Source organism: Thalassophryne amazonica, chromosome 18 (genome assembly GCF_902500255.1).
Source record: "Thalassophryne amazonica chromosome 18, fThaAma1.1, whole genome shotgun sequence".
NCBI classification, from domain to species: Eukaryota; Metazoa; Chordata; class Actinopteri; order Batrachoidiformes; family Batrachoididae; genus Thalassophryne; species Thalassophryne amazonica.
Genome location: NC_047120.1, coordinates 20,908,001 through 20,921,533, shown reverse-complemented (window position 1 = coordinate 20,921,533; position 13,533 = coordinate 20,908,001). Strand labels below are relative to the sequence as shown.

The 13,533-nt window shown below is 42.8% G+C and overlaps 1 protein-coding gene across 1 annotated transcript in view; it reads right to left on the bottom strand.

Moving 5' to 3' along the window:
* Positions 1-13,533, bottom strand: part of LOC117531190 (NACHT, LRR and PYD domains-containing protein 3-like) — a 144,499-nt gene that overhangs the window by 107,910 nt on the left and 23,056 nt on the right. Inside the window, exons 4-6 of the mRNA XM_034194231.1 lie at positions 4,472-4,576; positions 4,280-4,375; positions 4,091-4,186 (exon numbers count right to left, since the gene is read on the bottom strand). Of these exons, the coding sequence (XP_034050122.1) occupies positions 4,091-4,186; positions 4,280-4,375; positions 4,472-4,576 (297 nt within the window). The remainder of the gene's footprint in view (positions 1-4,090; positions 4,187-4,279; positions 4,376-4,471; positions 4,577-13,533) is intronic.

Sequence of the window (13,533 nt, the reverse complement as noted above, 5' to 3'; positions counted from 1 at the left end):
TTGAGCTGTATGTTAGTCGTTTAAATCAGCTTCCACTGCAGTGGAGTTTTGTGAACAGGATGTTCCATGCCTGCAGGGTGGGAAGCTGATTTGCAATTAAGCCAGGAAGTGTTTGCTGTTTGTACACCTTTGAGTGGTCTCTCTGTGTGTTGAGTGTGGACTCACATAATGATTTCTTCTTTCACAGACTCGGTTTGTCGCGGCCACCTGGGGGGTGTCGGCGGGGTCCTTGGGTCCGAACAGTTTTCTGGCTCCGGACCGTTAGCGCTGCTGGGAGCGCACCGCAATCCACCACACCAGACCGCGCACTCTTTTGTTGTTTTCGTATCACTTCACTGTTATGTTCATTAAACCCTGTTATCCTTTGTACCGTGCTCTGCTTATTTCATACTGGGTCCTTCAAACGCTGGTCGGTTCTCCGGGCTGCGTCCGACACATAACAGTTTTCATTGTTATGATTTGTGTTTTAAATTTGAACTGTACAGTAGTCTATCTTTAGGTATTTGTAGAAAATTTCTTCTTTTTTGTAAAAAAAAAAAAAGAAAAAAACATAAGCAAAAACAAGGAAATAACACTTTTGTTGCAATATACTGTAACTCAGCTTTTAGAGAAAAGTAAATAAAAATATACTGACTTCAGTGTTTTGTGTAAAACACATCAGTGTGTTCCTGTTGATTTGAAAGTGGTGCAAAATGGTTGGTACACATGTGTATCATTTTGTTGGTATAATTAAATTTTTAGAAGGGATTGTTAGGTTTTGATTGTAGGGTTTCATTTTGACAGAGCTGTGAGTGTTGAGTCTTAGCTTGCTTGTGTGTAGAGTTTTTGACACAGCAAGCCAATTTTGCAAAATGTGTGTAAGCAATCGGCAAAAACTGTAAAAAAAAAAAAAAATGCTGTTTGTTGCCTGCAATATAGGATGGTGTTAAGATTCACACAGATCCCAGGGTGTGACGAACAAACGACAACAGCTTTAGATCAGAGCACCGCTGCCTGTACTTCTAGTGTTTGCCACCAGGTGGCTTTTCGTTTATGTTCCCAAAATTTGTGAAGTTTGACACAGTTGTCATGTTTGCTTGTTGGTATGTTTTATTTTGTCTTATGTTCTGTGCTTGTGTGGATTTGTTTTCTGGTATGTTTCTTTGACTGCACTCTCTTGCCTTTTGGTGTAGGCTTTGGTTTGGGGTGTGTCTGTTTTCCCCTGCTTGTCCCTCACACCTGAGTTTGATTTGCTTTAATCACTCCCTCTATTTTTGTCCTCTTGTGTCTGTTCTCCAATGCTGTTGTGCCTTACAACCTTCCTTCCAAGCTTTTGCCATTGTTCTAGTTCTGATTGCCTGCCGTGTTTTTTGACCACCTGCCCGTTTTCTGGACCATGCCCTGCCTGATGCATTTGTTACCTTTGCTGATTACTGACTGCCTGCTTGTATACCGAATCCTGCCTTTGACCCGATTAAACATTTTTGAACACCAAACACCTAAGTCCGAGTCTAATTTGTGTCCACCCACCTTATAACATATAAACAAACAAACAGACACACCAACAGACTAATAAACAAACCAACAGACAGACCAAACGACTCAGCTGGCGCCTAGCAGCTGACTTAGAACTGGTGCGGGCCAGGGGAATCCGAATGTTTAACTAAAACAAAGCACCCTTTATGTGATTCCCTTGCTCTCATATCTGAGCTCATCCCGTATCCTCAGCCAGGTTAGATCCATCAATGTGTTGTCTGGTGGTGTTAAAGCTGAGTCCTCCATCTCCCCAAGTGTGGGTTGATAGATCATGAGCATGTGTCAGGAGGAAGTCAAGGACATCTGTGTCAGATGATCTTACAATGTTTCCATCTGGTTTCCATCATAGATGTTTTTCTGGGGAGGTGACTGTCTAGTGGTTAAGGCGTTGGGTTTGAGACCAGAAAATCCTCAGTTCAAATCCCAGCCTGACTGGAAAATCACTAAGGGCCCTTGGGCAAGGTCTTTAATCCCCTATTGCTCCCGGTGTGTAGTGAGCCCCTTGTATGGCAGCACTCTGACATCAGGGTGAATGTGAGGCATTACTGTAAAGTGCTTTGAGCATCTGATGCAGATGGAAAAGTGCTATATAAATGCAGTCCATTTACCATTTTTCTGGTTTCCATCACAAATGTTTTTCACATGTCACACCAAGTTATGTGTCAGCTTCTTGATGGGTGTATGCTAGAGAAGGGATTTCTTAGCGGTGAGTGCCGTGCTGATGAGCTACATATGTAGGCCATTTCCTTTCAAACCAACAACTAAAGTACAGCCACTGATGTGCTCAACATATTGCAGCTTTTGTCACTCATCAGCAAGGAACTTCAACAATACCGACTTGAACTAGTTTGATTTGAGAGCAGCTTAGAAGTTTGATGGGAGCTTCTGGTCAGAGACCTTTGATGAGAAATTTAACATCCCTGCACTTGGACCCCTTCATGTCACATTCAGGGAGTTTGATTGAAGGACTTTTGTATGTGTGACGGCAGCACGGTGACTTAGTGGTTAGCACTGTTGCCTCACAGCTAGAAGGTCGTGAGTTCCATTCCCATCTGTGGTCTTTCTGTGTGGAGTTTTCATGTTCTCCCCATGTTTGCGTGGGTTTCCTCTGGGTGCTCCGGTTTCCTCCCACATCCAAAGACATGCAAAGTACAACTGTGCCAGGTGAACTGCTGTAATTTCACTAAGTGTTGCTTGAATATTGACCACACTCCAGATTACAAACATGGCATCATCAGCACATGCACTAAATTATTTTTTTTCAGCTTTTACATTAGTTTAGATTAGTCTGTCTTATTAAGTGCTTGATGTAGGGACATGTGTGTAGGGTTTATACCTTATGAGATACAGAGTGAAAAGAATGAAAAGAATAAACAGAAGCCACAAATTATTCTTCTCTACAAGAGTCAAGACAGAAGTCAGACTACCAGAGCAAGAATTTTAGCTGAGGAAGCTTCTGCGATTTGAAGCGAAATGTCCTCGCGTCAAGCAACCCCGTCCAGTCGAAGATTCAAGCTTCTCTACTACGGAAACCACCTGGGCAACTGAGAGCTTACACAGAATCAAACAGCTAAAGATACTTTGATAAGATATTTTGTTGAAATTTAAGTAACGTTATCTTATGTTACCAGGGTAATACATTGGATGGAGTAATTTTTTTTGTCATGTTTTACCCATCAGAACTTTTCACATACCTATGTTCATGCATGCATGTGGCATTGGAAAACAGAAATGATTTGAGAATAGTCTTTTTTCATATCTAAATGCAAAAGAAAAAAAAACACACTAAAAAAGCAGAATCTTTCGCAAGTCAGATATCAACATTTGGCATCGGCACAAAATTCTGAGTTTGAGAGAACCTTCATCTAACATGTAAAGAAAAGACCAGGGCTCCATTATTCAAAACATAGAATTCAGACATCCAGGATAAATGACACACACACACACACACACACATTGAGCAAAATAAATATTTGAAGACCCTGTGATTTTGCAAGTTCTCCCACTTAGAAATCATGGAGGGGTCTGAAATTTTCATCTTAGGTGCATGTCCACTGTGAGAGACATAATCTAAAAAAAAAAAAAAAAAAAAATCCAGAAATCACAATGTATGATTTTTTTTTAATAATTTATTTGTATGTTACTGCTGCAAATAAGTATTTGAACACCTGTATCCATATCCATATCCAAGCATGCTATCACTATTTAAAGATGTTTTGATGATGAGCAATACACACAAGAGAAAAAGTGTGACAACCAACCTTCCCTAATACCAAAGCATCCCTGTTAACGAGCTATGTAAATGACTCTATGCACACACGTATGAGTGCAGCCCAACAAAGTGGAGTAATCCTGCACAGCTACATTATGAGATTACATTAGGAAACTGGTTATTTAAATTGCAGCCTTTCGGGATTCTGGATATAATCATACATTAATTAATTGTGCTGGCCAGATTACTGTAATTATGATGATGACTCATTTCTGTTCCCCCACCAGCATTTGGTGCCCTATGTACATTACATGACAAAAAAAACTACAAGTTAGAATTTACCCTCGTGTGTGTTGTAAATACCTCTTTTTGAAATTAATAAGACGCCCCCTTGACTTTTCACTATGAAGAGATGCAGAACTGGCTTCAGGTTCAGGTGAGTCTGAATTCTTATGAATCCTGATAGAAAAAGAGAAAAACATGATTAGAGCTCATGTCAGTAATTACAACTATCTACAGGTTACAATTTACCCTTGTGTGTGTTGTAAATACCTCTTTTTGAAATTAATGAGACGCCCCCTTGACTTTTCACTATTAAGAGACGCAGAACTGGCTTCAGGTTCAGGTGAGTCTAAATTCTTATGAATCCTGTTAGAAAAAGAGAAAAAGCATGATTAGAGCTCATGTCAGTAATTATAAATATGTACAGGTTACAATTCACTCTTGTGTATGTGTTGTAAATACCTCTTTTTGAAATTAATGAGACGCCCCTTTGACTTTTCACTATTAAGGGAGGCAAACCTGGCTTCAGGTTCAGGTCCAGTGGAGGGCACTGTGTCCTGCTGTGATCTTGAACACACACAAAGCTCTGAGCAGTGGTGGGACGAATACTGAGAATATGTAATTAAGCACAATTACTGCTACACAACAGAAATAATACTAATACAATAATAATAATAATAATAATACATAATAATACTACTACAATAATACTAATACAATAATAATAATAATAATACATAATAATACTACTACAATAATACTAATACAAATAAAAGTGTGTAAAAAGTACATAGCACTCTTCTCAACAACTACTGTATTTTCTGGATTTTTGGTCACGATTTGGGCAGCGTGGTGGCCTCGTGGTTAGGACTGTTGCCTCACAGCAAGAAGGTCATGGGTTTGATTCCCACCTGTGGCCTTTCTGTGTGGATTTTGCATGTTCTCCCCGTGTTTGCGTTGGTTCTCTCTGGGTGCTCCGGCTTCCTCCCACATCCAAAGACGTACAGGTTAGGTGGACTGGAAACTTTAAATTGTCTGTAGGTGTGAGTGTGTGTTTGTCTGTATGTGGCCCTTTGACAGACTGGCGTCCTGTCCAGGGTGAACCACGCTTCATGCCCTATGACTCCTGGGATAGGCTCCAGCCCCCCGCGACCCTTAAGTGGAGTAAGTGGTTGAAGATGAGTGAGTGAGTGGGCACGATTTTCTCACTAGTTTGGGAGGTCCTGCAATTTATACTCCAGTGCAACTTACATACCTAAAAATCACACATTTCTTGTTAATACTAATGAATGCTTGTGCATTTATATACCAGGAATCAAAGCACTAAACAAAATAAACTCTTAAAATAGAAAAAGTAAATAATAACAACTACTAATAAAAACTACAACAATGCATAAAAATACTAAGTTTAAGAGCTGATAATACAGAAAAAAGCTACGATTTACAGTGTATCCAAAAAGTATTCACAGCACTTCGCCTTTCTCACATTTTATGATGTTACAACCTTATTCCAAAATGGATGAAATTCATTTTTTTTCCTCAAACGTCTACACACCATACCCCATAATGACTATGTGAAAAATGTTTTTTTGAGATTTTTGCAAATTTATTAAAAATGAAAAGAAAAAAACTAAGAAATCACATGTACATAAGTATTCTCAACCTTTGCCATGAAGCTCAAAATTGAGATCAGGTACATCCTGTTTCCACTGATCATCCTTGAGATGTTTCTACAGCTTAACTGAGTCCACATGAGGTAAATTCAGTTGATTGGACATGATATGGAAAGACACACACCTGTCTACATATAAGGTCCCACAGATGACAGTCAGAGCACAAACTAAGCATGAAGTCACAGGAATTGTCTGTTGACCTTCGAGACAGGATTATCTTGAGGCACAAATCTGGGGAAGGGTACAGAGTCATTTCTGTTGATTTGAAGGGCCCAATGAGCACAGTGAGGGAGGTGATGGTCTAGTGATTAAGGCGCTGGGCTTGAGACTAGAAGATCCTCAGTCCAAATCCCAGCCTGAATGGAAAAATCACTAAGGGCCCTTGGGCAAGGTCTTTAATCCCCTATTGCTCCAGGTGTGTAGTGAGCGCCTTGTATGGCAGCAGCTTCACATCGGGGTGAATGTGAGGCATAATTGTAAAGCGCTTTGAGCATCTGATGCAGATGTAAAAGCGCTATAGAAATGCAGTCCATTTACCATTTATTGGCCTCCATCATCCGTAAATGGAAGAACTCCAGGTCCTCCAGGACTCTTCCTAGAGCTGGCCACACATCTAAATTGCGTGATCGGGGGAGAAGGCCCTTAGCCAAGATGGTGACCAAGAATCCAATGGTCACTCTGTCAGAGCTCCAGCATTTCTCTGTAGAAAGAGGAGAACCTTTGAGAAGGGCAACCATCTCTGCAGCAATTCACCAATCAGGCCTGTATGGTAGAGTGGCCGGAGGGAAGCCACTCCTTAGCAACAGGCCCATGGCAGCCTGCCTGGGGTTTGCCAAAGGCACCTGAAGGACTCTCAGACCATGAGAAACAAAATTCTCTAGTCTGATGAGACAAAAATTAAACTCTTTGGTGTGAATGCCAGACATCATGTTTGGAGGAAACCAGGCCAGACCTGAATCTGACTGAACATCTCTGGAGAGATCTGTAAATGACTATGCACCGATGCTACCCTTTGTCATTATGGGGTGTTGTAAGGAGAATTTTGAGGGGCAAAATGAATTTAGTCCATTTTAGAATGAGGCTGTAAAATAACAAAAAGTGTGTGTGAATGCCAGGCATCATGTCTGAAGGAAACCAGGTGCCATCCCTACAGTGAAGCATGGTGGTGGCAGCATCATGCTGTGGGGATGTTTTTCTGTGACAGGAACTGGGAGACTAGTTAGGATGAGGGAAAGATGAATGCAATATAGAGAGCGCTCTTGACCTCAGACTGGGGCAATGGTTCATCTTTCAGCAGGACAATGACCCGAAGCACACAGCCAAGATGCCAAGATGAGTGGCTTCAGGACAACTCCGTGAATGTCCTTGAGTGGCCCAGCCAGAGCCCAGACCTGAGTCTGATTGAACATCTCTGATCTGAAAATGGCTGTGCACCGACGCTCCACATCCAACCTGATGGATGTTGAGAGGTGTTGCAAAGAGGAATGGGCCAAACTGCCAAAAGATAGGTGCACCAAGCTTGTGGCATCATATTCAAGAAGACTTGAGGCTGTAATTGCTGCCAAAGGTGCATCAACATAGTATTGAGCATGTCAAGGCCCCATCTGTTATGAGGTTTTAGATGGTCTAGTCTGCCTTTTGTCAGCCTCTGTTTATATCTGTTTTCACTGCTCTCAGTTCCACTGTCTGTCTTAGTCTGTTCCTGTGTTCACTCTTCTTCTGTCTTAAGGCCCTTTCACACCGGTGCAACCATAGAGCTGCGTTGTGTTGCATTTAGAGTGCGCGTGTACTCAGCCTTTTTCAGCTGCGTATGTTTGCTTTCAACTGTTTTTCAGTTCACTCCTGCCAGCTGTACAGAACACGTCGCTGTGCTTGGAAAACAGTGGACTGTATCATGAGGTTTCAGTTGCATTACTGCCATGTCTGCAGCATAGCTGCTATTTTCTGCCTCTGTGAAAGTGCTCTAATTCATGGGCTCCGTTGGGGAGGTCAGATCATGCCACGTTCCTGCTCATTCCAAAATACCGGCAGAAACTTAAATCCTACAGTGAAAGGTCCAAGTCTGTCCCATGCTGGTCCAGTGCCTGCATCGATACCTTGAGAGGCTGCGTCGAGTGTACTGATTGGGACATATTCAATGCAGCCGAGGCCAATCTGGACGAGTTGACGGAGACAGTGATGTCATACATCAACTTTTGTGTGGAGATGTGCATCCCCACCAAAACAATTAAAGTATACAGCAATAACAAGCCATGGTTCACAAAAGAAATTCAATTACTCCATAAGAAAAATAACACTGCTTATTTAGAGGGAAATAAAGAACAATACAATATAGCCAAATACAAACTTAGATCTGCCATAAGAAAAGCAAAATCCATATATGCACAAACATTAGAACAGCAAATACAATCAAATGACACTAAATCAATCTGGAAAAAATGAAAACCATGACTAATTATAAAACAAGCCCCCCCCCCTCACCAGACACTGACAGTAGCTTACCAGATTTATTAAATAACTTTTATGGTAGGTTCGAACAGCAGCCTATCCCCTCCATTTTCCCACATCCCCCCCACCATCACCTCAGTTCCTTATTGAGGAGGAGGAGGTCAGAGCCTCTTTTAGCAAAAATAAAAAGAGGAAAGTGGCGGGGCCTGATGGTGTCAGCTCAGCTGTCCTGAAGCACTGTGCAGCCCAGCTAGCCCCAGTCTTCACTTTCTTTTTCAATAGCTCCCTCAGTCAGTGGATTGTTCCCAAATGCTTTAAGGACTCCATTATCATTCCAGTACCCAAATCTAATAAAATATCCTGCCTTAACGACTACAGACCAATAGCTCTCACTTTGGTTATAATGAAATCATTTGAACGCATCATACTGTTGAAGATCCAATAAACCTGGCCATTTATTGCATCATGCAATACCTGGAGTCTCCCCACACCTACGCCCGGCTACTGTTCATTGACTTCAGCTCTGCTTTTAACACAATCAACCCGGTCAGCCTCTTCAATAAACTCATGGATATGGATATTGGCACTACTCTCTCCCACTGGATCCATAACATCCTGTCACAAAGGACACAGGGAGTCAGGATGGGTAGCCTCCTGTCCCAACCTCTGACCCTCAGCACAGGTGCCCCTCAGGGTTGTGTTCTTTCCTCTTGGCTTTTTCCCATCTACACAAACTCCCTCACATCCACCCATAGTTCAGTTTCCATTCTTAAATATGCAGATGACACTACAGGTCACCCAAGCAGTCACTTGGTGTCAAAACAATAAACTACAGCTTAACACATCAAAAACCCAGGAACTCATAGTCAACTTCTCACGCTCATCCTCTCACAAAATCCCCATTTCCATTTCTACTCAGCACATCTCTTTCACTGAGTCATTCAAATTCCTAGGTACATACATTAGTAACATACTCAAATGGAAACTGCATTTGGACCAAATCTACAAAAAAGCTAATAAAAGATTATTTTTTTCTCAGACAAGTCAATAAATTCAGAGTCAGGCACAACACCCTGCTTCAGTTTTACAGCGCCATCATTCAAAGCATTCTCACCTCATCCATAATCGTCTGGTATGGAAATTTGAATTTCTATTCAAGCAAAAAACTACAACGTATAATAGACAAATCATCTAAAAATCACAGGCCTCACCTTCCTTTCCATTGACACACTGTACCATAGACGCATCACACAATGGGGCAGTAAAAATCACCTCTGACCCCTCACACCCTGCATATCACCTGTTCACACTGTTGCCTTCTTGAAGACGGTACAGGTCCATGCCAACGAAATCAGTCAGATTCAAAAACAGCTTTTTTCCAACAGCTGTACTGACACTAAACCAAGTCATTAAATGATGTTTCTATGTGTATTTGTCTATTCATTGTTTGTTTGTTGAGATGTGAGTATTTCATGATGTACTGGAAACAAATTCCATCATCTTGTTGTGTGGTCATTAATAAATGAATCTTGAATCTTGAAAAGCAAACAGCACTCATGTTTTCCGATGTGCAGCGGTACACACTGCTGTCTCATCATGTCTCGTAACATCGGATCATGAAGTTCAGAGTCTGTTCCTTGTGCAGGCTGGTAAACGCTGCCGTGAATGCCATAAAAATACCAAATATCTTTCCATTGCTTTGCCGATGATGTCTGAATTTACCTGTCACTAAGATTGTAAGGCAATGACCCAGTGCAACCATTACTGGATTGTTTGAGTGAGGTCAAATCTTGGATAAGTTCTAACCTATTAAATCTTAATGAATCCAAGATGGAGGTTATCCTGTTTGGGGGGAGCACTTCCACAGCCTGCTCTGGTGATGTCCTTGGTCCCCTGGGTTCCAACAGTCACTCCTGTGTGAGGAACCTTGGGGTGATTTTTTGGCAGTCATTTTAAATTTGATAAGCAGATCAGTGGTGTTGTTAGAACAAGTTTTTTCCAACTCTGTCTCCAAGCCAAGTCCAAGCCATATTTCTCTAGGATTGACCTTGAGAAGGTTATCCCCGCCTTTGTCACAATTAGACTAGATTATTGTAACTCTCTGTACATTGGCTTGGATCAGGCCTCTCTAAACTGCCTCCAGCTTATTCAGAACGCTGCTGCTCGTCTTCTTTCGGGAAAGAAAAAGTCCAACCACATTATACCAGTCTTGGCTACTCTTCACTGGCTTCCGACCTGTTACTGGGTTGATTATAAACTTCTTTTAGTTGCTTTTAAAGCCCTCAGTAGCCTGGCCCCAGTGTATCTTTTGGAGCTTCTTTTTCCTTACACCCCAACCAGTGCCTGAAGGTCTTCTAACCAACTGTTGCTGGAGGTGCCTAAAACCAGATTAAAGATGAGAGGTGACAGAGCTTTTGCAATGGCTTGCCTCAGGCTCTGGAATGGTCTCCCCTTTAACATGAGATAATCCCTGTCCCTAGAGACTTTTAAAGCCTCTTTAAAAACCTATTTCTTTTCTCTGGCGTTTCCTAAATTAGTGATTACATCTCTGTTTCACTTTAGTATTTCTTCTGTTTTTCCTTTTGCTTAATGCTGACAAATTATGCCTTATTTGTAGTCTTTTGGAAGCATGGCCCAAGCAGAGGGTCACCCCTTTGAGTCTTCTCTGCTTGAGGTTTCTTCCTCAGTATCATTAGAGGGAGTTTTTTCTTACCACTGTTTCCTGTGTGCTTGCTCTAAGGGTTGGTAAGGTTAGACCTTACTTATGCATTGCGCCTGAGGCAGCTTTATTGTGATTTGGTGCTATGTAAACAAAATTAATTAAATTAAATCAAATTAAATTATTTCCTGCAGGGGTGGTGGCCAAGTGGTTAATGCTGTTGGTTTTGGTGCAGAAGGTTCCGGGTTCAAATCCCACCCCTGCTACATTTCTCCATCTAATGTAGAGTTGCATCAGGAAGGGCATCTGGTGTAAAACCTGTGCCAATTCAACATGCAGATCCACCTTGGATTTGCTGTGGCGACCCCGAGTGCAAACAAGGGAGCAGCCGAAGGGACTTACTTACTTACTTACTAAACTAAATTATTTCCTACTACATTTTACTCTTTATTTTACTTTGTCTTTTATTTGTTTTATTGCGTGTAGCAATTTTATTGTTATTTTTAATTTATTTATTTACACAAGGCACCATGACAGAACAAGGCAGAGGAAATGTGACCCAGCCTGGAGGAAGCCCGGGGCCCCCGTCTGGAGCCAGGCCTGGATGGAGGGCCCGTCAGCGAGCACCTGGTCACTGGGTTTGCCACGGAGCCCAGTCGGGCATAGCCCGAAAAGGCAATGTGGACCACCCATCACCCACCTTACATCTCCACCCTGTGGGCTCACCACCCGCAGGGAGAACCGCTGGTGTCGGGTGCGTTGTCCCATGGGTGGCAGTGAAAGTTGAGGTCATCGGCGGACCAGACCCAGGCAGCAGGAGCTAGCTCTGGGGGTGTGGAACATGACCTCGCTGTGGGGGAAGAAGCCAGAGCTTGTGAAGGAGGTGGAGCAATAACAGTTAGATCTGGTGGGCCCCACCTGCATGCACAGCCTTGGCTCCGGAACCACTCTCCTTGATAGGGATTGGAATTTATTCTTCTCTGGAGTTGCCCAGTGCTTTGGGCGGGTGTGGGGATACTCAGGAATCCCCGGCTGAGTGCCGCTACATTGGAGCTTACCCCAGTAGATGAGAGGGACGCCTCCCTTCGCCGGGAGTGGTGGGGGGAAAACTCTAACTGTTGTTTGTGCGTATGCACTGAACAGCAGTTTGGAGTAATTGGCCTTCTTGGAGTCCCTGAATGGAGTCCTGTATGGGACTCAGGTGGGGGACTCCATTGTTCTACTGAGGGACTTCAACGCACCCGTGGGCAATGACAGAGACACTTGGAGAGACATGATTGGGAGGAACGGCCTCCCCAATCTAAACCTGAATGGTCGTTAGTTATTGGACTTCTGTGCTAGTCAAGGACTGTCCATAGTGAACACCATGTTCGAACATAAGGATGCTCATAAGTTTTGTCTAATGAATGGTCATTTTCCAAAAGTGATGCTAAGCTATCAGGCAGTCTAGTTCCGAGTTCAATCATAGTTGAAAAGCCCAAACCATGTCAATCTCGCCTCTCTGACTGTCTCCAAACTGTCCAACCTGTGCTGTGCCTCTGACATCTTCATTTCTTATCTTGTCCATCATAGTCAGTCCCAAAGAGAATTGCAACATCTTCAACTCTGCCTCCTGTCTTTTGTTAGTGCCACTGTTTCCAAGCCATACAACATAGCTGGTCTCACTACTGTCTTGTAGACTTTCATCTTCACTGTTGCAGATATTCTACTATCACAAATCCCTCCTGTCACCCTTCTTCACCTCTCTACCACACTCTCCATTACGTTGGACAGTTGACCCCATGTATTTAAACTCATGTACTTTCACCACTTCTACTCCTTGCAACTGCACTATTCCACTGGGCTCCCTCAATCACACATATGTATTCAGACTTGCTCCAGCTGACTTTCATTCCCCTTCTCTCCAGAGCATATCTCCACCTCTCTAGGCTCATTTCAACCTGCAAGCTACTCTCACTACAGATCACAATATCATCAGCAAACATCATAGTTCAGAAAGACACCTGTGATGTTATCCGTCAACCTGCCCATCACCACTGCAAACAAAAATACTCAGAACTGATCCCTGGGGTAAACCCACCTACACCTTGAATGCCTTTGTCATTCCAACTACACATCTCACTGCTATCACAATGGCCTTGTAAAATGTCCTACACAAACCTCACACATGTCTCTACCACTGCAGATGTCCTCATACAATTCCACAACTCTTCTGTTGGCACCCTGTCATAAGCTTTCTCTAAATCCAACAAAACACAATGCAGCACCTTCTGGCCTTCTCTATACGTCACTGTAGTTCTCCTTCTCAGCATGAAACCTTACTGCTGTTCACAGATCTTCACCTTCTCTCTAAGCCAAGCTTCTACTACTATTTTCCATGACTTCATGCTGTGGCTGATCAACTTCATGCCTCTTTGACAGAGGCCACAAGGAGTCACTATGCATATGGTAGTCAGGAAACCATGCTCTCAAACAGCTAAAGGAAGCTCTGGTCAGGGAGGCCAGAGCCCCGGTTTTTGCCTTCTGGTCAGAGTGCCCGCCTCCCATAAGGGAGTTTGTGAGTTTGCGTACCAGGTGGAGCGACGGAGAGTGAGATACAAACACAATGCAGTGGTTATACCTCTGTACTTGATGCAGCTCTGTGTGTCACCCTTGTTGTAAAAAAAAAAGCCCAGCACATTTCTTCTCCACTCCTCAGGCATTATTAAACAATCTGGATAGAAACTCCACTGCCATCTCTCTTA